Source organism: Perca fluviatilis, chromosome 23, assembly GCF_010015445.1.
Source record: "Perca fluviatilis chromosome 23, GENO_Pfluv_1.0, whole genome shotgun sequence".
Lineage (NCBI taxonomy): Eukaryota > Metazoa > Chordata > Actinopteri > Perciformes > Percidae > Perca > Perca fluviatilis.
This window is the reverse complement of record NC_053134.1, coordinates 10,355,194-10,381,047: the sequence shown is the minus strand read 5'-3', so window position 1 is coordinate 10,381,047 and position 25,854 is coordinate 10,355,194. Positions and strand designations below refer to the sequence as shown.

Here is a 25,854-nt window from a genome sequence, read left to right as displayed (position 1 = left end):
GCTGCCCATCCTATACCCCTACAACTACCCCACTACCTCCCACCCCACACACATGCACAGAACGTTTGAAGGGATTAAGTTCAGTGAATGAGGCCAGCACAGCCCAGTGTTGATCCAGGATGTTAATAAAATCGAGGCCAAAAGAACATGGCCACCCACAGGAAGTCCTGCGGAAACCAGGAAGTGCTAAAGGAAAGTTGGTGGAGGGTCGCAGCGGGACCAAAGGACGACAGTGTTGAGATTTATTCAGCTCTGAATACAAGTAGTGTAAACGTACAAGATGTCATTTTGGTCTCTACTTATCACCATGACCTTCAACCCCGTTATCAAGTCGAACGAAAATGGCCAAAACCATAATACAGCCGAAAGTCCAGGATTTTATAAACAGTGAGACAGATGCTTTGAGTTCACCTGAGGGCAAATTCAACACAGCAAGGAGGTAAAACATTTGGATCATTTAGCCCCTGGTTAAAATAAAGGAAAAGCAAGGGAAAGGTTTTTGTTTTTCCTGGATATATTTATAGACCCACCTGAGTCGAGCAGAAGGCGAACTACATCCATTTTCCCAAAGAGAGCTGCTTCGTGGAGGGCACTGCCATTCTCGGTCTAAGAGAGAGACAAAGTGTGTGTGTGTGTGTGTGTGTGTGTGTGTTAATATATCATCACTTTAACAATTGAACACTGAGACAAAAATAGACATCAAAAAGAGAAGTGGATTGGGAGGCACGGCAGGCATAAAACAAAAAAAGAAAAGCTAAAGGATTAAAAGGGGGCATGAAAACAATACCTGGATTGAAGAGTCTCTTTCTCTCTGGCAGTTAAACGAAAGAGATTCAGCAAGATTAAAAACACATTCACATTCCCTCGCCTGCAAACGGCGTGAGGCTACACCGATTTCAAACCATTACACATACAGCGAGAGCCTGCGTGGAAAAGTCCCAATTTCCCTCACCATACGCCGGCCCGTATAGCCTTTCAGTGTTTCTGATGAGGATATCACAGATATGATGCAATACATGGAAACTACCGAGGGGAGGGCCCTGGTAAGTAGCCCATCTTGGATCAGCAGTGATGAGAGAGACGATTACTCTGACAACCCACTTTTATCAGAGCAACACTCAGGAGTCACAGTAAGAAAAAAAAAGAACAGATGTTTATAATCAGCCTGCGTGGGAGGAATTAGAACAAACATTTTTACATGACTGACATATTTTAAATTATCTTGATGTCATAATATTTTTTCACAGGAAAAATGAAACTGGTAGTAGAGGTTAGCAAGTCCACCCTCATTTAAATAATTATAATCAAAGTATAATACTATACAATTCAACAGCACCACAAGCAGCAGCGATGGGACAACTCGACCATTCCATTACAATGTGGTGGCCCAGTAAACGCTGCCTCAACTTGGCGTGTGGAGGGTTACTAGCCGCCGACATCAGAGCAACGCATTTCTCCTTGGTGCCGGTGTAAACAGAGTTCAGCATGGAGCACTTGGTGAGGTCGCCAGTTTGGTTACACTTTTCAAAACTCAACGCAGTGTTCGCTGTAATATAATGGTGAGCCAAAAGCAGTCGCGGCGCGGTTAATGTTAAACTTCCTGTGAGACAGGCACAACAGCGTTTTCTATGCCCTGGTGACGGACTGACAGGCTGCAGGGCAAGGCAACTTTATTTCTATAGCACATTTTAGCAAAAAGGCAATTCAAAGTGCTTTAAATAAAACATTAAAGAGCAATTAAAAACAATTACACCAGTCATGAAAGAGAGAGAAAATAAAAACAGGCTAAAATAGAATAAGATACAAATACAAAAATAATAGTTACAGTTCAGTGTAAGAAATTAATAATGGCTTTAATTAAAAGGTTGTAGGGATGGGTTTGGGAGGGGATTTATTTTGTCTAGTGTGTAAAATTTCTAAATAAATAAATAAAATGTTGAAATTGAGAGGTTTGGACTTTTTTTACTGAAAGAAATGTTTTTGATATTACACAGAGAGTAAAATACCGAAAACAGGTACCGTTGGGTACCGGCACCGAATTTCAGGTAAGGTATCGGTTAGAAGGTGAACGGTACCCAACCCTACTCTCGTCGCTTGTACATAACACTTTCTTGAGTCATTTCCTTGGCTGTGACCGCAGCAGCCTGGAGAAACGCATGTCATCACGGCAAGATGCGGCTAAAGCTGCAGACACACTGACCAGACGGCCGACCGTCGGCAGAAAAGGCAGTTGGACTGATCAGTCTCCCCAAGTTGGTCAAAAAAGTGCCTCGGAACACACCAAAGCAACGAGATAACGAGTAATACGTTTCCACAACAGCAGGCGGCACTAATCTGTATTGTCGCCCAAACATGAAAACCGGCAGCTGATTGGACGAACGCATCACGTAGATCTGGTTTCTCCGGATATTCAAAGCCAGACTGTCATAGCGGCTTGTTCAGAATACGATCTCATATTGTACTAAAATAGTTCACCGAAACATGTTTCTGAAAACATTTTAAGTGAGAAATAGGCCATGCTGTTGTTGAATCTGTCTTCATTTCAGATCGACAAAGGTCAGGTTAAAAGATTTTCGTCAGATTTTGAGAGACTCTAGTCACGCTCCCCCTCGGACGGACGACGGCACGGAACACACCGAACAGACTCGAGTCACTGACCTCGCCAGACTGTCCGACGGACGATTATCGGCTTGGTGTGTCTCATGCTTAAAGCGGATCGACCCGGGTCAAGGGGAAAACGTATGAAAGGGGTACATTAAGGTGGGCAATTTAGTCAATTGTGATACAACATATGATTGCCTGTGCTTTCAAGGTCAAAAAGGTCATGACCTTTGAAATACAGATCAAAAGGGACATAAACGATCCCAAATGTTATGCTTGCCAGCTTGCTACCAGTATAACTTCAACACTTCTGCTTCTCATGCAGCTTTGTGGGACATCATGCCTCATTCTATATCTCTCAATAACATACTGAACACACTGCCCTGTATACCTTGCTTGAAGCTTGAAGCTATAATACCCACCAGGGACACTCAAGACTTGAACCGCACACTCATGCGTACATGCAGCCATGATACCATGAACTGCTGAATCCGTCGCATCCTTCACGGTTGGCTTCTTGACAACACAGATGAAAACCTGGACCCAACCAAACTCCCAGCCTTAATGAAGACAAATTATCTGGACGACAGCCAGGTCTAGCGATACGCAGCACTCGTCCTGTGCAGGGAATACTAAACTTACTGTAGCCGTTTTGTTTCCTTTGCAACAAAAAGAGTCATCCGCTGTACACCCCTATGTCCTCAATAAGGTCACATGTCAATCATCCAGTTCTCATAGGGGGAGAATATTGTAGGTGTAAATCCTCAATTGTAAACAGATGAGTGGTCACAGCTTCATTGACTGCATCAAACTGTGGAATTTTAGCCCGAGGAGCCAATCTTTTGCCCACATGCAAGTGAGAGGAGGTTCGAGTGCAGGAAATGATCCAGCCCCTTTTTCCTCACATACACCACTTGCCCTCCTAACCTCTCCCCCTCTACGGTCATCTCTATACAACTTCCCGTCCCGTTTCCCATGGCGAATATGCAGTGATGTCACCAGGAAACAAGGCTGGCAATTCTCACTCTCTAAGAGTTTCCAGGAATTGAAAGGCACATGATTTTCTGTTTCGGGGCTGCGGGCAGAAATGTAGCCGTCGCTGTTGATGTTGGGATGAATGTAAATGCTCAAGTCCACTTAGAAAATGCTATTGTGTTTATGTGTGTATGTGTGAGAGTGTGTATTTATACTAAACTTTTGCTATGTTGTTGGCTACCTGCCAAGCCAGCAGCAGGTTCCTCCATCCATAGGGAGTTCCCCTCATTATTATGGAAACATTCAGAAAAGGAAAGAGAGACATAGCAAGACACAGAGTGAAATGAGAGAGATTAGCTGTGCTTCTTCCATAAATTATTCATTCACACCCAAACAGACCTATACGGCTTGACTCCAATTACTGACCTGTACTATCACAGACAGACAGACAGACACACACACACAAACACAGAGAGCAACAAGAACAGAAGGCAGAGAAGATGGGCACAATGCCGCTGAGTCATGTGTCTCTTTGCTGTGAGAGCACAAGAATGACTCCCATATTACACAGGTCAAGTTGTTTCCGTCTTTCAAAACATAAAATAAACATACACACACGTCCATACTGCAGTTGCAATATGTTTGTGTCAGATTTTAATTTAGTCCAGCTATGCACAACATGGATAAAAAATGTGGGGCTGTGTTTTAGTTGTTAAAATAGTGTAGTAATGTAATATACGATCGGGAGAAGACTAGAGTGTTTATTCAGAAATTCACATGCTTATTTTTTTTTCGCCGTAATGTCTCATTGCATAAAAAAAAAAAAAATGAGAAAGAGACATCATGAAAGATCAGATAAAAAAAACAAAGTGGCAGTTGGTCAAGGCCACACCCCCACCCTCCACCTTGCCACCCCTATTCTAATCCTCAACAGCTACAGACAGAAATGGCACATACTAAGTGGCTGTAATTCTGCACCAAGGCTGAATTTCGGGAAAGAGACTTCAGACACAGTATTAGGGGACCACTAAGGTCTATATATAAAAGCGGAATCACTAACATCGTCTTGAGTGGCCGCGATTGCGGCCATGGCGCCACTGGAACGCTTGGCAGACACACCTGGTGGAATCTAGGGGTTAGAGGCCAGAGTGAGACGGAAGTTGACAGTATCGGATGAGATCATTAAGTATTAACATCATTCCCACCAGATGCAGATTTGTCCATGTAGAATAATCTTGTCAGTACACCTTGTCTCGGATCAGTGGTGTTGTTTGTGCACACCTGTATCAACAACAGTCTGGGACAAAATAAATGTCTTGTAATGTCAACAATGCAGTAATTCTGATCACATGATCAGAAAAGACTCCATCTTAAGAGACCGGCATAGGGCTGTTTTTCAACACTTAGTGAGCAAAGTCAAATAGTTCAGTTTGTCAGAGCAAATAGTCGCCCAGAGAAGGAAAAACAGTGTAGAAGGCAGCAAAGCGTTGCTGTATTTGACAAGGGCTCACAAAAACAAATGGCCCAGAAAGGGCCAGGAGAAAGCTGTGTTTGAATCATCCAGAGAACTCTGAATACACAATAAGATAAAATGCAAATGAACGAGAAAAAGACCACTCCAAACAGCATGACAGAAAGTGTGCATTGATGAAGCGCCATTGCCTGTAAGTGACTCTGCATTTCCTTGACTTGTTGAAGATGTAGCGTAATGTAATGTAAGGAGGAGAGAGAGGCGACTGTGAACTCTCAGGACCTCTCAGGAACACCCTGTCCTTTTCCTGCTCCTTTTCTTCCTCCTGCTTTGTTAATCTTTTCTCCCAGTCAATTATTCATTCCTCTCTACCACCACACCTTGGGAGGCATGCACAGCATATACCATGCTCTCTGAGACACACACACTTTCAAATGGAGTATCTGCCAAGTATTTATGCCTTTGGCGGATTATATACACAAAAAAACAAAGCCATACTCTCTTTCATTAAAAACACAAGACAGCAGCTTCTAAAATATTCACATACAGCAGAGATGAGAGGAAGGAGATTCAAAGTCACACAGATTCTGAAAGATTTACTCAGACAAAAGGACAAAGACCTGCATTAGCATCAGATAAATAATAAAATGTGAAAGTGAAGCGTACTCTATAACGCAATTGTTTACTGACCTACTGACCTAACCTTTTTAACTTGTCCTGTATCTGTTCAGTAAATGTGTAAATAGTTCTAAAGAAACGTTTCACCCCAAAATACAGTATTATGAATTATTCCTGGAAATTGTGCGGACAACATTTTCGCAGTACAACCTAAACAATGGTATTTCCAAAATCATATATCAGAAGTAATGTCTAAAAGTAATCCACAAATCATATGTGAAAAGTTTCCCTGAGAATTACTTCCTGCTCAAGTACACCGGTTTTAAACCGATATTACTAAGAGTTTTTCAAATCCAATTTTGTCAAAAGGAACATGGTTTGGCCTCAGCCAGAAACTGAAAATGAAAAAGCAATGTTCTTGTTAATTATAATTTTTGTTTGTAAGGTTATTATAATCTGTGCCAGAAATCTGTTCAACCCTTGGATGCTGATATAGGACAATAACAGCTAAGCTAGCTAAAAGCTATTAATTTTTTCTTACCACACAGTTGACGTCCATGCCGGCCTCGAGAAGGGTCTTGACGGCGCTGTGGTGTCCGTTGCGTGCAGCCAGGTGAAGCGGAGTGTGGCGGCGAGTGTGGCTGGTCATCAGGTTGGGGTGAGCGCTCACCAACATGCGCACCACCTGTGCACAATAACACAGCCACATGTCAGGGACAAAAACAGCAAAGTTCGAAGAATCTAGGCCATTTGTCACCATTTTTGTAACTTTTTTAAAGAAAAATCATGTAAAAGGTTTTCAGAGAAACAGTAAATGTTTCGTTGTCAGCCCCCTGAGAATCAAAGATAAGCAACCTTAAAGTGACTATATGTAACCTTTAAAGGGGTGATAGAATGCAAAACCGATTTTACCTCGTCATAGTTGAATAACGACAGTTCGGTGGGTAAATAGGACATACATAGAAGCTCAAAATCCCATTGACACCCCTTTACTATGAAAATCTCATATTTTGAAACTGCCGCTGAAAACAGGCGAATCTCAACAAAGCTGGAAGCTTACATAAGCATCCCAAGACCTGTACCTTTGTCACGCCCATGGATGTATTAAGAGAACAGTCATGCCCCAACATTTACATAGGCTACACAACTGACCTGAGATCAGGTAGTCTTCTGAATCTAGGTCGCGCAGATCTCTGCTATTCCATTACAAAATTCACCTCTGAAACTTTTTTATGCGAGAAATCAACTATGTAAAGCTCAAATATGGGCCGTTTTACAAAAATCGATGGCTAATTGCAAATTTGGTAAGACAATGTTGGACTTTACAAGCTCCACAATCTGCCGGGACAGGCAGCGGCTGCTGGCCGGGTTTGCTGCCTTCCCTGTCGGCCTCTCCCCCTTCACAGACCCACTGAGCTGGAGCTCTGTCAGGATCTCCCACACGAGCTGCGCAGTGTACTTTAGAAAAGAAGTTTGGAGCTTGTGTAAGTATATTGAAAATGAACCACGGTCGTAAATGCAGTGTTGCAGACTGTACAATGGAATAGCCTACTGGTCCAGAAAACGAGTTTAGAATGAGTATATCGGACGAGAGGGAGTTGTGGATCTAACGCAGCGCTGCAGAGGCACTGGCACAGGACAGGCTTACAGGGGTTCTCACTCTCCTCTCCCCGCGCTTACTAGCTACGGGGTGAGTTGTTATTCTTTGGAGGAGGTTTTTTTATGTCGCAAGAGTAACTTTAGAATATTATAATGAAAGTATCGAAACGTTTTTATTTTGTCTCAGCTGTTTTAGCCGCTGCGGCTCTCGCCTGGGCATGTCTGGGCATGTAACAGCCAGTGTGCCTGTGTTTGTGTGTGTGAGCTGTGCAGCGGTGTGTGTGTGTGTGTGTGTGTGTGTTGTGCGCAGGGCAGCAGTGAGTGAGTGAGTGAGTGAGTGAGTGAGTGAGTGAGTGAGTGAGTGTGTGTGTGAGAAATATGAGACCTGCTGTCGCGTCTCTAATGTGTGTGTATGGGGATTCGCTCAACCAATCAGCGCGTACCTCATTTAAATATTCATGAGCATACCATATTTGGAAGAAAAGCTGTCGTTCCAAATAGTGCCATTACACAGGGATGCATAAGGGCCAAAAAAAATAGCACCTGGGCCATTTTCAGCCCAACCAATGTTACATACCCTATTAAATCATTCTATCACCCCTTTAAATGTTTCTGAAAGTGTGTAATGCCTCCGCCCAGGTCCGATTTTTCCCGCAAAGTCAGAAAATGATTTACGGTCGGTATAACGACAGCATAACACCAGAAAAGCCTGTGTTAGTGAGTATGCAGGTAAAAGGTAGCAGGGGATTTCTTTACATAGGCCTAATTGTATTATTATTATTATTATTATTATCATTATTATTATTATTATAATATTATTTTAGAAGTTATCTGCTGTAGTTATGGCTGATACTGTGGCAGGACCATCACAGAAAACAAGAAAACTAAAATAACAACTAAAAGCTAAAAGGGGAAAGTGAAAGACAACTGGCGATATCCGAGTCACACTCAGGTATGATATATGTCAATTTCATTCATAAAATAACTTGCGATGTGGTTGTACGTCAGTAGTAGACATTAAATGACGTCCCCCTTTCATTTAGAGCGGACGTTTTATTTCTTTTAGTCTGTTTTTGTGTTGCCGTACTATTGTCTTTTCCCTTGTCCCCCTGTACTTGTGTAAAGCGTCCTTGGGTTTCATGAAATGCGCTACATTGATCTAAGTTATTATTACGTTTGTTGCTACAACAATCTCTTAATGCTTTGGCTCGAGACACAGTGACAGTGTTACCCGGTTTAGCTTATGATACATCCAAAGTAGGCTAAGTTGCCATATGCAAGACTTGAAATGAGACGATGCATCTGTAACGTATTCTTATTGTAAATTAATGATTTTCTGTCTGAGCAAAACATTCATTGCAATTATATGACCTCCACATAACGCTAACTCCTAGACATTTAAAGGAACACACCGACTTATTGGGACTTTAGCTTATTCACCGTAACCCCCAGAGTTAGATAAGTCCATACATACCCTTCTCATCTCCGTGCGTGTAAACAAACCGGGAACTAATGGTGCGTTCTTTTTGTCTTGTAATCGCGACTAGTAGCTCGAGCGTGACGTCACATCCGGGTCGAAAAACGAATAACCGCGGGTTGTTGCATTCTTTTTGTCACACAATAGTACGAGTCGGAGAAAAGATGGATTTTTGTAACATTTTTAGTAACATTTAGGATTTTATTCACCCAGTTATTGACATATTACACAAATATATTTCACAGTTTGATACATGAAAATTACGTTTTGATTAACATTAACGTTAGGCTACTGCTCTGCTTTCTGCTCAAGACTCTGCTTAAAGCCATTGTTGTCATATAGCAACCGAGCGTCTCTAGCCAATTTCAGCTGCACAAGCTACAAAATAACTAATCAGGCGGTATTTAATTCATAATAAGAGTGTAGCGACATGCCTATAGGTAGCAGTATACAGCGCTATGTGTACGACTTCTTCATTTGGTTACAACAAAGACAAAAGTGCTTAAAATTTTAGAAAACCACAATGTATACTACGTGTGATGCACGACGTAGCCATCTTTGAAAGTGAGCTCGGGGTCCTCTTAGTTCAGACGACTTGACGAGTCGTAAATACAACCTCGGGGGCGTTCTTTTTGCAACTTCCGGGTCGTAACTCCGGAAAACGACTCGTAGATCGACTTCGGTGGACAAAAAGAACGCACCATATATTCTCAGAAAGGCTTGCTGCAAAGCAAATCACTCCACCCAAGTAGCAAAAGTAGCAGAGCTTCACCTTCTGAGAATATAGCTCAGTTTGTATATGGTTAGAAGATGGCAGTGTCTCATGTTACATTGTTTTTTGTACACGCTGTGACTCTACAAACACAACATGTAAATAGGAACATGTTGGTGTTATGCACCAACATATCAGGATATATCCTTTAACGCCCACTTAAAACAAACCTCAAGAACAGCATTTTTTCACCTTCATAACAATGCCAAAATCCTGTCTCAAAACGATGCTGAAAAACTAGTCCATGCATTTGTTACTTCCAGGCTGGACTACTGTAATTTACGGTGGCCGGGAAGTGCAATGCAACATTACAAAGAATGAAACACTTTTACATTTTGGAAAACAAATTTACATTTTGGAAAACAAATTTACATTTTGGAAAACAAAATAACATTTTAGAAAACAAATTTACATTTTGGAAAACAAAATAACATTTTAGAAAACAAATTTACATTTTGGAAAACAAATTTACATTTTAGAAAACAAATTTACATTTTAGAAAACAAATTTACATTTTGGAAAACAAATTTACATTTTGGAAAACAAAATAACATTTTAGAAAACAAATTTACATTTTGGAAAACAAAATAACATTTTAGAAAACAAATTTACATTTTGGAAAACAAAATAACATTTTCGAAACAAATTTATTTTACAAAATAACAAATTTGGAAAACAAAATAATATTTTAGAAAACAAATTTACATTTTCGAAAACAAATTAACAAGATGCAAAACACTTTTACCAGTCCCGAAACAAATTTCAAATGACAGATTCTTCACGGAAAGGGAATGTACCACATACCGGAAGTGATGAGGTTTTGTATACATGTCGCCTTGACTACGGCAGTTATGGATCGAATGCGCCAATAGAGCCGCCATCTTGGAACAGGGGAGGCACTCCCTTATATACTGTCTATGGGCGGCCGCCCTTAATGCATCACGCGTCAATGTAGGCAAAGGTCTAACGGAAATAAAATCACTATAAATCGTCAAAATCTCATGCGATGTTCTAGTTTTTTTAAACAAAAAGACAAAGAGACTAATTAATGTGTTAATACAAAGAATATTTATTATAATCAGTTCACAGATATGAGTACAAACGGAAACTTCACCCTTCTGAACTAAGAGGTTCTGCTTCAAAGTGAAGTTTAAACAGACTGAAATGTCCAGGCTCACTCCCCCACTAATGATTCATTTATTTCTGCATGTATTTATTTATTTAACGAGACTTTAAGTCGTGTTTCATCGTCCACAGTCCGAGTCCCGCCAGACTCCCTTTAGGAAACCTGTGATTTAAACTTCAGCAGGCTGTGACAGTCCGGCTCCGTTTAGTCCTGGATCTGATTCTCCCGGGCTTCCCTTCCCTCCAGCGGGCCCAGCAATACGGCCTGGGTCTCCAGCGGCGTGGTGTCGGTTTTGGCTCCCAGGAATGGGCAGTGAGCTCCAGGTCCTGCAGCTGCAGACGGACTCAGCCTGCCCCCTGCTGTAGCTTCGATCCGGCCGCGCTGTCTATACGTTCCCTGTTTTTCCAATGTTTCCGTCAGGTCCGCGTCATATAAAAACTCCAAAAACCGACCACACGTAAAGTCACCATAAACTTCATTCACGCCATATACTCACTCACAACAACACAAATTGACTGCGCTCACCAACAACACCTCATCACTTCCGGTATGTGGTACATTCCCTTTCCGTGAAGAATCTGTCATTTGTTAATTTTTTTGGGGCGGGTAAAAGTGTTTTGCATCTTGTTAATTTGTTTTCTAAAATGTAAATTTGTTTCTCAAAATGTAAATTTGTTTTCGAAAATGTTATTTTGTTTTCCAAAATGTAAATTTGTTTTCTAAAACGTAAATTTGTTTCGAAAATGTAGTTTAAAGTAATTTGTTTTCCAAAATGTAAATTTGTTTTCTAAAACGTAAATTTGTTTTCCAAAATGTTATTTTGTTTTCCAAAATGTAAATTTGTTTTCTAAAATGTTATTTTGTTTTCCAAAATGTAAATTTGTTTTCTAAAATGTTATTTTGTTTTCCAAAATGTAAATTTGTTTTCCAAAATGTAAATTTGTTTTCCAAAATGTAAATTTGTTTTCCAAAATGTAAATTTGTCTCGAGCTTTGTAAAAGTGTTTCATTCTTTGTAATGTTGCATTGCACTTCCCGGCCACCGTAGTAATTCCTTACTATCATGTTGCTCAAATAAGTCCCTTAAGACTCTCCAGCTGATCCAGAATGCTGCAGCGCGTGTTCTGACAAGAACTAAGAAAAGAGATCATATTTCTCCTGTAAGTATTTGCTTATCTGCATTGGCTTCCTGTAAAATCCAGGATTGAATTTAAAATCCTTCTCCTGACCTACAAAGTTCTAAATGGTCAAGCACCAACATATCTTCATCATATCTAGACCTCATAGTACCTTACGGTCCCACTAGACACTGCACTCCCAGAATGCAGAGTTACTTGTGGTTCCTAGAGTCTCTAAAAGTAGAATGGGAGCCAGAGCTTTCAGCTACCAGGCTCCTCTTCTGTGGAACCAGCTCCCAGTCTGGGTTCGGGAGGCAGACACCATCACCACATTTAAGAGTAAACTTAAAACTCTCCTCTTTGATAAAGCTTATAGTTAAGGAGTGAGGAGTTGCAGCGTTCGCCTTCTCTGCTTCTCTTCATAGTTGTCAGATTCATCCACCTGCTTCTCTTCGTAGTCATCAGTTTTATTTATTATATAATTAATAATATAGCGAGAGTAGAGGGAGGCAGGCCAGTACAGCCCGATCCGGTTGGGGAGAGTTCTAGCCCGACCAGGCACCTCTCTTTAACCTGCCTCTCTTAGTTATGCTATTATAATTCTAGACTGCTGGGGAAGTTCCTTCCTTCCTATGACACACTGAGCTGCTCTCTCATCTCTACTTGTTACTTTTGTATGCATCCTGTCCCAGAAATGCTTGTTACTAATCTAGCTCTGGGGAGTTTACTCCCCGGAGTCCTTATGTTTCTTCTTCGCAGAGCTATGCTCTGCAATTCTCTGCAATTCCCGGCCGCATCCTGCTGCGTCCTGCTGCGTCCGCCGCATCCACCCATGCTCTGCAGCGCCACGTTACATCTCGCAACGCCCTGCTGTGATGTTCCTATGCACAGAGTAGTCAGGATCCGGTATAGGAGACTGCACTACTCAGTAACATAAGCTGCAAGCTTTGGCATCTGCAGCTAACTAACCTAGCACAGGGCTCAAAGGAGGGCCAGTTAAAAATGGAAAATCTGAATTTAGTGTTTCTTTCAACCGATCATGAATGGAAATATGCTGTAGGTCTATTTAATTATTTGTTTTGTATTGTAAGTCCTTGAATTAAAAGGCCTGTCAATCACACTTGAGCGTAGTAGGAAGTGGTAAGATGTGGTAGTGGAGCAACCTTTTTGTTTGATCATGGATAGTCTTCACACAGTTCTCTCGAAAGCTACCTCCTTTAATGTGCGTCTTTGTGTGTGTACTCTATGTGTGTATACACTAAACTTTTGCCCTGTGTTAGTTACATCTCCATGCAGCAGTAGCTTCCCCGTAGGGATTTCCCTTCATTAATATGCAGAGAGGGAGAGTGAGAGAGAAATACCGCTGCCTTTATAAATTATTCATTCACACTTAGACAAACCTGTATGGCTTGACTGCAATTACTCAGTACCTTAGCAGAGAGAATGTGTGATTGCATGTGAACATCAGCATGCACTTGTGGCATACGCCTCTCACTGTGGAAGGTGCGCTTATGTGTGTGTACCATTTGTCACATTTTTGACAAAAGAGCAAAGTCGCAGTTCTAAAAATGTGCACCTGTCTAGCACAGTAAGTATTTGAGGAGGTTAGCTTTTTATCATATATCCACCATATTTAAATATCAACGACGACTCCCAGTTTGGAACAGCTGATTCTCATGCATGGTGGTCTGTTAACACCCACTGTTGTCTTGGGGAAGGTACAGATTGAGTCACCAGCTGCTTCCTTTCACCTGCCAGGATACATAATGCATGCAGAGGTTCACAAATGCCTCCCAAAGATCCAACTCTCTCACCAGAATAAGTAGCTGTTGCAACAACAAAAAGCATGATCCCTCACCAGCTTTCCTCCCTGTAAACGCTGCCAGTTAGTCTTGATGAATCGAAGTAACAAGTACCGCTTACCAGTTTTGTCCCCATTGTGCCACCTTAACTGTCTTTTTTTAATGAATTTTGTAGGAGTGAAAATTACATTTTCATTGCAAATTGAATGTTATTAGGGGTACGCTGACCTTGTAGCGTCCAGTAGAGGACGCCTGTATGACATTCTCAATAATTTCAAAGGCTTGAATCATTCTTGAACGTTCTCTCCATCCTCTAAATGGTTAAATATTACTTTATCTCCCCGTTTCTGTACCTTACATTCAGGTTGAATAGAGACAAATGTGCACTAGGAAACTACCTTAATAACTTTAACTTAATAATTTTTTATCTCTGCCTTTTATTAATATTTTAAAAGTTGTACTTTGTTACTTGCGTGTTTTGTCTACATCAGGAGAAGCCATACAAAATGTCATTGTACCTGGTATAATAACATTAAAGATCAAAACAGCATGTATCTGGTCTCATGACAGCCATCTGCAAACAATTCTTTCAGGTACATGGATGTCCAGCTTGACTACTATAGACCAAGTCCTGCATATTTAACTATATTAACACCATTAAAATAAACCCTTTCAAAAGCTGAAAAATTCCAACTCAAAACAGTGTAAATTATACACCTTCGGTTATTAAATTATTTTCTCCATAAAACCTTATATGTCATTCTCACTGACCTGCAGCCGTCCATACAGCGCTGCCAGGTCCAGAGGAGTCTCCTGTTGGCTGTTTCTCATGGTGGGGTCGGTCAGCTCCTGAAGCAGCACTGAAACCACCTCAGAGTGTCCATACTGGGCGGCACAGTGAAGCGCCGTTTCCTTCTCATGGTTCTGTGGAAGAGTGAATGGGGAAAAAAGATGAGAGAAGGGGCGGGACGTGTATGTAGGAATTATGGAATGATAAAGAGTGGGCAAGGGGGCGATGAAGTAAGGAGTGCAAGAGAGGGAAAAACATGACAGAAGAAGGATGGAGGGATGCAGTGAGGCGGCAGAGAAGGTCAAGAGTAAAGAAGAAAGGTAGGTGAAAAAAGCAATGAGAAAATTAGAGGGGTAAGTGATAAAGGATGGGAAAAAGGTAATGGAATAAGGTTTAAGGAATAAAGGATTAAAAAAAAGAGGAGTATGAGTTGGTGGCCATTAATAGAATGAAAAATAAGAAGGTGGTGAGTTAGATGTAGGGCAAATGTAGGTGAGAGGATTGAGATACAAGGGAAGAAGAGAGGGATGAGGAAAAAGCAGTTAGTTTTATTTATCGGAACATGGATACAAGGTGAAATTCAAGATGGAAAGCTGCATTCTGTCCTGAAGTTTCCGTCCCACATGTCTTGGTCAGTACATCAGTCTGCATGTACAAATTCCAAAAAGCGTGTCAGGTTTGTGATAGCTGTCAGGGGAAATCTATAGTTTCCTGTCTGTGAAATAGAGGAGATGGCCAAAAGCAAAAGTGTTTTTCCTCAAACCCTCTGTGCCTTTTTGGTCCAACACTTTTCTCTACACTTACCGACTGAGCCTGAAGAAAGTCGTTAAACTTAGAGTGTGTACTACATTTCAATCATCAATTCATATTTCAAAAGGTGTACACCATGCTTTTTTAATGATCTCTTTAAGTAACTGTCCAAACTGCCTACTAAATTGTTTGAATTCGGTTTACATTTACACTGATATAAGGACATGCAAGGCCCACAGGAAGAGTTACAGTTGTTAACACTTATACATACATTTTAACAATTTTGTATATTGCTTAAAAATGCTTAATAGGGGGACTTAAAGGAAAGCGTTACCTCTAATTTACAATCATGTGAAAACACTGTGACGCGATTTAGCCTAACTTTAATCACATTAATCAAAGTCACCCAGAAATCTATAATGATATATGCAGGCACTTTGGCCCGAAATGTCTCAGAGAGAAGTTCTTGTGTTTGAAAGGCCATTCTGAACTTTTGAGAGGCTCTCGTGTTTAGAGCAACTACGGCTATTTTCTGGTTCTCAAGGGGCCCCCGTCACCCTGTCAAGACAGAAACATTGTTGGTAGTCCCTGGGGTCCTTGGCAGAGGGAAACCCATGAAAGAGAGAGAGACATGATGGGTAGCCATACCAGAGAAGAAGAAAGAGAAAAGGATAGAAAGAACAAGTGGGCCCTACAGGGATTAAATCTGTGTTCTTGTATACTTGAAAATATATAATCCTGCAGCCGTAGATATACATACTGTACACATGATGGAAACATGCTTAGGCAGTTGTGTGGATATTATCAAAGGGGAGAAAGGAAAGTTACAAAAGGGCATGCGCGTTTAGCTGTGTTGTTGCTGGTGTTTGTCCAAGAGCAAAACCTACATTTTCAGTAAGCGGCTGAAATGTTACACTTGGTGATGTAACATTGAGAGGGGAAAAAGGAGGGAGAGAACAAAGAAAAGCAAGGGGAGACAGTAGGAGAGAAGACGGAAAGGAAATTACTTAGAAATAGAGTTCTACAAAATCTAACGTCAATTATATACATACATCAATCTATACTAGTTTTACTTGCCTAAAGCAGATTCAGAGTAAATTATACAGTATGTAAAGTAACTTAATTACACTATCAATGGAGTCTGGTCCCAGTTTAAAGTGTTAATGCAACACTACAGCAGTTATTTGCCTTTTTCAGAAAAGTCAAGTAATTTGTTCTCCGTGATTAAATCTGTGACATTGCGTTGTACTCCATGCCCCTTAAAGTGATGATTCGGAGTAATTTCACCCTAGGGTCCTTTGCACCATGATCTCGAGCCAAACACCCCCCCAGAAGCTTTTTTCACCTGGGTCGAACATTGGGAGCGTTAGCGTAGCGTAGCGTTATCAGCTGAATAGCTTAGCGCAGGGGCTAATGGATCCGAAGTGTCTCTTAACATTACCCCACTAATAATGCCCGAAATGATACCAAACGTCTACAGTAGTACAAATAGGTTATGCACTCATAAAACGATGGATTGTAAAATTTGTAAGTACACCAGAAGTTTATGTAAATAACACTTGCCTGCTGGCTTCTGCTCTCTGCTGCTGCTGTTACTACCGGGCAGTAAGAGTGCTTAGGGACATCTACAAATTACAACACCGAAAAGAGATGCAACAAAAATATTTATTAATTTAATGATTAAATAAGGTAATGTCTCCAAACTTACCTCAATTATTACTTGTCTCCTGCTAGTTATATTACAGCACTTACTTTAAAAAATAAGTTAAATTAAAAATATTTTTGTTGCATCTCTTTCGTGTTGTAATTTGTATATGCCCCTAAGCACCGTCTTACAGCAGCAACAACAACAGCAGAGAGCAGAAGCCAGCAGGCAAGTGTTATTTACATAACCTTCTGGTATACAAACTTTTACAATCCATCGCTTTGCGTGCATAACCTATATATACTAGTGTAGACCTTTGGTATCATTTCTCATTATAGGGTAATGTTAACAGACACTGCCATCCATTAGCCTCTGCGCTAAGCTATTCAGCCGAACGGTTACGCTACGCTAACTCGTCCAATGTTAGACCCAGGTGAAAAAAGCTTCTGGGGGGGGTGTTTGGCTCGAGGTCATGGTGCAAAGGACCCTAGGGTAAAATTACTCCGAACCATCACTTTAAGTATAATGTCACATTCACTTTGATCTGGCGACACACCCTATTAAAGTGATATGAAAAAAGAAATCAACTATTGGAAGTGTGGAAAAGTTTGAGTTTTGAAAGCAAGATAAGTAGTAGTAGTAGTAGTAGTAGTAGTAGTAGTAGTAGTAATAATAATAATAATAATAATAATAATAATAATAATAATAATAACAGTAGAAGTAGTACTGTAGTACTTTACAATGTGATCCAAGTGTTTGGAACAGAATTGTTACATTTTGGAATATGTGGCAGGGGTACGGTCAAGTTATCAGGGATGTTAGAAGATGGGTCTGAAGTATGACTATTTTTGTCATAGTTTTCATAAACTTTCTGTGATAAAACATCTATAAGCAGATATGTTATCAGATGATCCGTGTCCTAATTTGTGTCAGTTTAGAGGTCCTTGAAATGAAAAAGCTTGGGAACCACTGAGCTAGTCATCTTGTAAAATAACAAAAAAATGGAAACATGCATGAATGACATTGACATGTACAAGATAGGTCAAGCTATATCTTCGATTTTCATGAAAAACCTTTAGTTACTACTAACAACCGCTACCATGTCAACTGAAAAAGAAGTTAATGGGACACATTTCTTGCTCGCAACTAAACAAAATAAGCCCAGTTCCCGATAAGAAATGGGTTAACATGAATAATAAACTGAATGAATGATGTGAAATGAAAGTTGGATTATCAAGTTTTTTTGTTTTTTTTAAACTAGCTTGACTTTTCATGTAGACAATATTCAGTTTCATGCTTTAAAATAGACAATTTTCTGCCCCCCCCCAATTCTCCTTCCATTTCTTTATCAAATTCCCCTACATTTGCTGCTTCTCAAACTATCATGATAGCACACCATGACCACCATTCTGCTGCTCAGATCTCATCCCGTGCCTTTCCTTACTCTCTTTGTCCCCAGAGCCTCAGCCCTCCCTCTCGCTCCTCTCCTACTTTCATGTATCCCTCTGCGTAGTGAGTGAGAGAGATTTGAGATACTGTATGTGTGAATATCAGAGGGAAAGAGCCCCTATATGAAGACACACATACACTAGCAGTAGAAACATGCTTTGGAGCTTTCCCTCCTCCTCAACCAATCCGATCCATTTTTTCCCCCCCCCCGGGATCGGACACCCCTCCACTGATGGCAGAGTGGAAGCTTCCAGTGCGGGTCTGATTGCAGGCAGGTCCACTGTACAGTAAGCACAATAATCACACTCGTGCACACTGTAATTCATATTCATCGCAGTTTACTGGTGTAATTGTTGGTTGCAGTATGTTTAATAAACCATTTGCTCTGTTCCTGCGCGGATATTCTACTGTATTACCATTTTCCGCTGAAAAGACTAAATTTCACCAAGGGAACATTTAAGTGCCATCTTATCTAATCTATTGTATATATTGTCTTCATCAAAATGCAATATACTCTTGCCAAGTCCCAAAACAACAAATGCAGTGCATTCAGTCATTGTTTGCCACTGGCAGTATTCAGTGAGGAAAAAGTAGTTCTAGACCAAATAGATAATTCATTTTTTAGCATGTACAATAACCGGTTGATTTGTAAGCAATGTTACACAACAAAACATCCCGATATATATAAAACAAGGTGGAAATGATGAACAGCATGACACGAAGCAGTGGCATTTTCTGCCACAGAGTCGCTTATTTTTGAAGATACCCTTAGAGTGTGTTATTACACCTGTAGCCTATACAACCCTCACACTGAAGAAAAAAAGAGAGGCATTAGTAAGATAATGTGAAGCAGGGTGAAATATGGTTGCTATGGTTACCAACAGATAACATATGTATGTGGCACACCGATTTAAGACAGTGGTTAAACCTTTGACCCAAACTGCCATACAATTTTAACAGACGCCATCCAATCACAAGTAAGCATTTTGCATGGCCGCTGTTATTGAAGAGTTCGAAGTATAAAGAATACACAGTTTGTGTTTGGTAATTATAATAAAACTATTTATGTTTTTGACTGATCAAAATGAACCATTAACAGCATCCAAATCATTAACAACTTGGACTAGTTGTGTTCTAGTGTTACTGTATTAGGGCAAAGCTTCAGAACCTTTTTAGCTTGCGACTCCATAAAAATCAAGCCATGTCTATTTGCAGCTCTCGTCTTACTGGTTGCATATTTCTTGCCACTCTCTGGGCTTCAACTTTGCACAGAGAAAGGCCATTATTTTAGTGCGTTTTCAGCCAAAGCTCAACTAAATTGAACTCTGAACCTGAGCTCCACAACGCATGTAATATGGCTTTCTGGCACTAACAAGAGATGAAAGTTATGAGGGTGCAAACTTTTTTTGTGTTATGGGGTGGGTAGAGAAATCTCCAACATGGCAGAAGTATCAGAGGACGGACGGATGGACGGACACAGAAAAGTGCAAACTTTTTTTATGCTATGGGGTGGGTAGAGAAATTTCAAACATGGCAGAAGTATCGGAGGACGCACGCACACAATAGTTGGCGTGACCCGTTCTGTCTCTGCAGCCTTAAACGGACAATAAAGCTTTGTCTGTCCAATCCGCTGTGCCTCACACACACAGCTTTAGATAGGGAAAACGCAATTCCCAGACAGAAAGGAAAGTGACAAAGATATGAACAGAGACACAGGGTGATAGAACGAGGGCGATAGAGAAGAAGAGGAGGAGAGAGAGAGTGGGAGAAGTAGAGAAAATCCCTCCATGTTCTCAGAGCGAGCTATATATTTCCATTACACTCGCTCTGACAGCTTTCCGATATCATCTAGCACTCTGGATTGTTGCTGATTGAGCCCTGAGCAACAGCCATCTACTAATGACACATCAACAGGCATGGCAGCACATTATTGACATGCCCATACAAATGGACGTCAGTGCTTTTCTTTCGTCAGTATACGTATATGGTACTGATACACTGTTAATGGTCATAAATATTTAAAGAATGTGTAATGAAAAGTACCTGCTTGTCCTTTTTACCAAGACAGCTGCGTGGTTTTATTATTGTGTGAGGAGCAATTTGTTATTTTTTTTATGATACATCTTTACTATCCATGCAGCGTCCCTTGCATTACCCTTCTTAACTGAAGGGGACACACAATATCACAAGATATGTAAGGAACACACACACTTATTCTCATCTGCATGGGACCAAAGAAACCGCTACATCCATGCAAATAAGCGAGCCTTATCAGACAGACCGGGGCTGAAATGTAACGAGAGCGACTGAAGCGCAGAGGTATTTGTTTGAACATACACCATGTTAATGCTGATGGACTGATACGCAGGATGAGCTTCGTCTACGTTGCGGCGTCTCATAATCCCAGCAGCTCAGTGCGCTGCCTGGGGAGAGCTGGGTAAATAAATAGAAAATGGAAAACATGAGCGACACCAAGGTGAAACAGTTTCTCTCCTTTCTCACTCTTGTCTTCTCTTATTAATATGCATCCATCTCTCTATTTATACGTAGCCTATACAGAATATACTACACTGTAAATAAAAAGTCAGTATACACTAAAAAATACATAACATTTTATTTTATTTTTACAATAGCTACAACATAGCAATGATCAAAGTTTGTATTTTCTTACATATCTTGTTTGATTTTAATTGTAGTAATGTATTGTATTTTTTCCTCATAACTTTTTAAATTTAAGACGTTAAGGTGTTTCTTTCAGGCAAAAGGATGGGAAAACTATAGTTTGATGAAAACATCCCGTGGCTCAGTGTGACTGTGTTTTGGTAGCAGCGGGCATGGCGGCAGGCAATGTTTGAGGAAGGACTTTCCCAGGGCGGTTTCTGCTAGCAGCATGTGTTCTCACAGAGGCCATGTTCACATGTTGACTGTCGGGAAACATATGGTTTCATTTTCATGTGTGGTAGCAACAAGTGTGCATGATAGGCCATGGAATTGCCAAGACTGTAAGATGAATACACACAGGCACAAACACAAAGACATTTGTGGAAACACAGCAGGCGACCAACCTCATTACCTTTCACCTTTGTCTTAGTTCACACAGCCTCTGGGCTCCCAGAAGGCCTTGCTGCACCTGGAGAAAAGCCTACAGGAAGTATTTCATGCATGCACGTGTCCACACATGCGCATGCTACATCTGAAGCACAGACGGTGCATCATGCAACATCCTTCTAATATCTCTTATTATCTCCCTTGGTTTTATGCTGCTGATCTCCTTTCTCCTCCTTTGGGAGAACAAAAGGGGGAGATAGAAGACAAGAGGGAGAGAAAGGAAAAGAATAACCCTCCGCACTTCTGTTTATGGAAAAGAAAACATTCTTGGAATATATCTGCTGCACAGGGGGACATACTTGACCTAATCAGTCACCCACACACACATACACACAGAATAACCCTTAAATTGACTAGTTCAGAGGCCCCATACAGAGGTTGTGTGCTGGTTCCCACACACACACGCACGCTCTACATCCCTCACACTGCCACTACAAGTAAAATAATCTTTATATTGTGGGTAAAATGTGTCATTAGTCAGTCAACATACTCTGTCTGGATGCATGTCATTCTAGGTGCCGCTGGTTCAAATCCTGGGGCCAAAAAGACTGAGCATGGGACCCGAGCTGTTTTGGACATCATGGCACAGCACAGCAGGTTGAGTCACTGAAATCTCCTAAAATTGCATTTTAGGGCACTCTGGTGGTCTAGGGGTTTAAGGGGCCCATAATGAGCCACTGCAAATTAATTTTAAATCAAATTGAAACTTGGTTGTTTAATTACTTTAAAGATTTTGTCTCTATTTATTTTTTGTTATTTTTTTTAGCATTACAGCTGGAAGACACCGGGTGCCTAATAGCTGCGTAGCACAGCTATTTTTATTTTGGCGCCCATGTTATCCAATATGTCCGTTCATACCGGGCACGCAGCATCCGCGTCAGCCCACGCGCTGCAGCAATAGCTTTCGGCGTCTCCTCTATTTCTTGCGTGATATGCAAGCGCAGTGGCGACTGGTCATTAGGGGCAGGTGGGGCATAGTGGCTTGCAGTCACCTATTGACTGCTAAATAACTGGCACTGGTAGCCACAGTGTTCATGTTACAACGCTGTCTAGTCCATATATATTAGTTATGTATATTTGTTTAACTTCTATTTTCATTAATATATTTATTTGCTATGTTACACAGCTCTGTGTACACTTTATACGTCTGTTTCCGATGCCATTAAAGTCACTTTCATTTGAATTGTGATCAGCTTTTTCTCCTTGGAGGGAGGGAGGGAGGGAGGGGGGGGAGAGAGAGAGAGAGAGAGAGAGAGAGAGAGAGAGAGAGAGATGCGAAACAATCCGCTTTTTCCGCGAAGAGATAGTCAATGAGGACCAATGTGATTTGACTGGGAGATTGTCAGTCGGCTCCTTAGATGGAATTTTGGTCACCACTACGTATTTTCTTGCCTTTGTTTTGGTAGTTGTGGCGTTTGGTGTAGCTTCATCGTCTGCTTTACATTTACCTGGCAGTCCTTTCACAAACTTGTCAATGCTTTGCTAGCAGTTCAGCAGAACCATGCATTGTATTTTTATATTTAGCGTTGTCGCTGAACCCCCCCTAGTAAAGCGTCAGTTCATGAGTCTGTCTCAGTTGGAGAAAGAGAGATCACAACAAAAAACACCTCAGTCCTCAAAATATGCATTTGGCCATGCAAGCAGAGTGCAAGACTCAATTAAACAAGCAATCTTTCACCATCTATCACTGCCTCACTGTCTCTCACACATACAAACAAAAACATGCACACACAGTATATTACAATCATCTTCTCCAGTCAGTCTCCACACACACACACACGCGCACACACACACGCACACACAAAATGGAACTACTGGGACCAATTAGGCAGTAAACAGTGGTCGGGAACTGGTTTACCACCAACTAATAACATCCACTAACCTCGAATAATCCTCTATTGGCTGCAGCATAGAAATGGCCCACCTACACACTTCCCACCATCTATGCTCTCAGGACCTTTCACACTCATTACAGCTCCCTCCTGTGTCCTTTTCCACAGTCTCTTGTCACTATTTGTTACCTCATGTACAAAGGTGAGCACAAATATTGGGTTTCTCTCATTCATGTAAGAAAAGAGACAATATTAAGACAAACAGTGTGCCCCTCTAGAGTCACCCGATAAAACTAAGCTGCACACTCAGAAACACATACACTCAACCTCTGACACGAGTAATGTGTGCCCAGGCAGAGTCATATCTTTGAGAATGGGGTAATGTGCAGCCAATGGCTTGCTGCCGTAAGTCTCGATGATGGGTGTGAGCATGTGTGGACCTCAGTATATCAACCTGACTAATGTATGCAGGCCCTGCTCTCTACAGCAGACAAGACAAGACAGTGGGAAAATATGGAGCTTAGGCATCGTAAACATACTAACACTATAAATCTTACATTCAGATTTTTGCCTGCAACCTGTGTGTACCCTCACACCGGCAACGCATAACTGCAAGACTACGGTACAACGATGCATCACACAGCATCATAAAATGCACAGGTACCGTAATTTAAACTTGTAAAAGTCAGTGGTTAAGGCAAAAATAAACACTGATTGTACCCTTAAGAATGTGAAGGCCCAGTCATGCTGGAGACTTTGTGTGTTGCTTTGTCTGCGTGCAATAGTTTGACAGACAGCAGAGGCTTGCTAATGTGAGCCCTGTAGCTTAGCATTGTCACAGGTTTGTATTGTACAGAAGGAGAGATGAAAACAGGGTAGATAATAGTAATTTCCAAGTTGTTGATATACAATGCTTAAACTGAGATGTATGATACAAAGAGAGAACAAGAAAGACAAGACGTCCAGTGCAATTAAAGGACTAAATACAACTGAGGTGTTTATAAAGCTTAATTTCTCCTTTCTTTTAGTGATGCACACGAATAAAAGCTGACTTTTAAGCATAACCAGAGGGATTCTGTAAGATCTGAATATTTGTGTATGTGTCCTGATAAATATTATTCTCTTTCTTTTTCGCATTCAAATGTTTTTACTGCCAGGACAAGATTAATTAATAAATGCATACTGTGTTTCACAATAATTACGTAAATATAGATAGCTACCGGTATGTCATTTTCATTGGTCTTCTGTTACTCAATAGACCAAAACTGTGATGTGATGAAACACAGTTTTTATCTTTGCATTATGTTGGCAGCATGTAACAACATCCTCCTTGCTAAGTTTTTATGTGCACACAACAGCAAATACTAACACAACAGCATTAGTCCGTCTCCATTTACAACTTTCTTTGACTGTAAAATGACTTCTAGCTATCAAGTCTCGCCTCCTACACATAAATAGCATTAGGGTTTGCTGAAAGTTATTGTAGAAAGTTAAATAAAGTAGCACCAGAAATCACAGATACACCAAGTAACTGACTGCACTTCATCACCCAAATAACTGAAAAAGTCAGGTGACAGCAGATCTTCATATGCTCCATTAACAAAATACAAGACACACACACACACACACACACACACACACACACACACACACACAGTCAGCATCTGTATGGTATCTTTTCAATCAGCATCTTTTACCCTGTATGTGTCCACGCTGCCTGCACAGCAGCCCACTCAGCTCTACAAATCAATGATGGGGTAAAAAAAAGGAAAATTACCCGTGTTCACTTGCTGACAAACCTCTTCATTTCAGGGGCAATAGACACCATTTATCACAGTAAACAATTAGGCTATAACAACTCACAGAGGGAAGCAATTTGGCTAATGGTGACAAAGGAAAATGTCACCATCCCAATAGCCTGGGAGGTCCATTAATACACTGCCATCAGGAGTAGGAATATTTTTAAAAAGACATCAAGATTGTAGCTCTCAAAACCCTCTGTAAGCTTCGTGCTCATCTTAAAATGACAGCGCATCAGCGAGAGCGTGACATCATCAAAAAACTGCAAGCAGAGATGGACAGGAAAAGAGTTAGGGAGGAGGAGAAGGTCAGTTTTGCTGATGAGGAATGACAGCGGTGGCAGGCTGAATGCTCCCAGAGTTGAAACGCTCAGCCGGCTGTCAGAGAGAGATCCCTGGGAACTGTAAAGGATCGGCTCTGTTGGACAGGAGCCATAACGAGACGACCTGTGGCAGGGCTGGTTTAAATGCCCCGAGAAATACAACAGAAGAAGTCAACTTTAATTTAGCTGATAAGACCTCTCCGGTTCTGGAACAGTTACACCACAGAGGGAAAGCGTTTCTTTTTGCCGCAATTGACCATTAACATGTAAATGTGGGCAACAACATGAACAAAGGTTAGATTTATGTGCTTTTTTTAGATTTGTGTTCTTTTTCTAGAAGGTTAACTAATAAATGGCTTCTCTAAGCTACAGAAATCCAGACATGAAGTTTTAATGATTCTCTTCTGAGTCCAGTGAATTCACTTGCCTCTCTCAGAGATATGTCAGAGGCCAGGGCCAGAGGCATTTAGAGCTGATACAGAATACGGCTGACCCTGACAGACCCTAATAAATGGATAACACCAACACTGGCAGCAGCAGAAATGGACTATCAATTAACAAGCAGATGCAATCAAAAAGAGCAGCAATATAGCTTGATAA

General features: G+C 41.0%; 1 protein-coding gene across 6 annotated transcripts in view; it reads right to left on the bottom strand.

The window, feature by feature from the left end:
- The window catches only part of anks1b (ankyrin repeat and sterile alpha motif domain containing 1B), a 233,761-nt gene that overhangs the window by 141,190 nt on the left and 66,717 nt on the right, over nt 1-25,854 (bottom strand). For 4 of the 6 annotated variants that reach the window (XM_039791996.1, XM_039791997.1, XM_039791998.1 and 1 more), the window contains 3 exons: nt 14,330-14,482; nt 6,207-6,350; nt 531-606 (listed from right to left, as the gene is read on the bottom strand). In XM_039791996.1, coding sequence (XP_039647930.1) covers nt 531-606; nt 6,207-6,350; nt 14,330-14,482 — 373 coding nt within the window. Of the gene's footprint in view, nt 1-530; nt 607-787; nt 1,079-3,023; nt 3,431-6,206; nt 6,351-14,329; nt 14,483-25,854 lie in introns of those variants that run through there. The other 2 variants (XM_039792001.1, XM_039792002.1) reach the window with 2 other exon arrangements.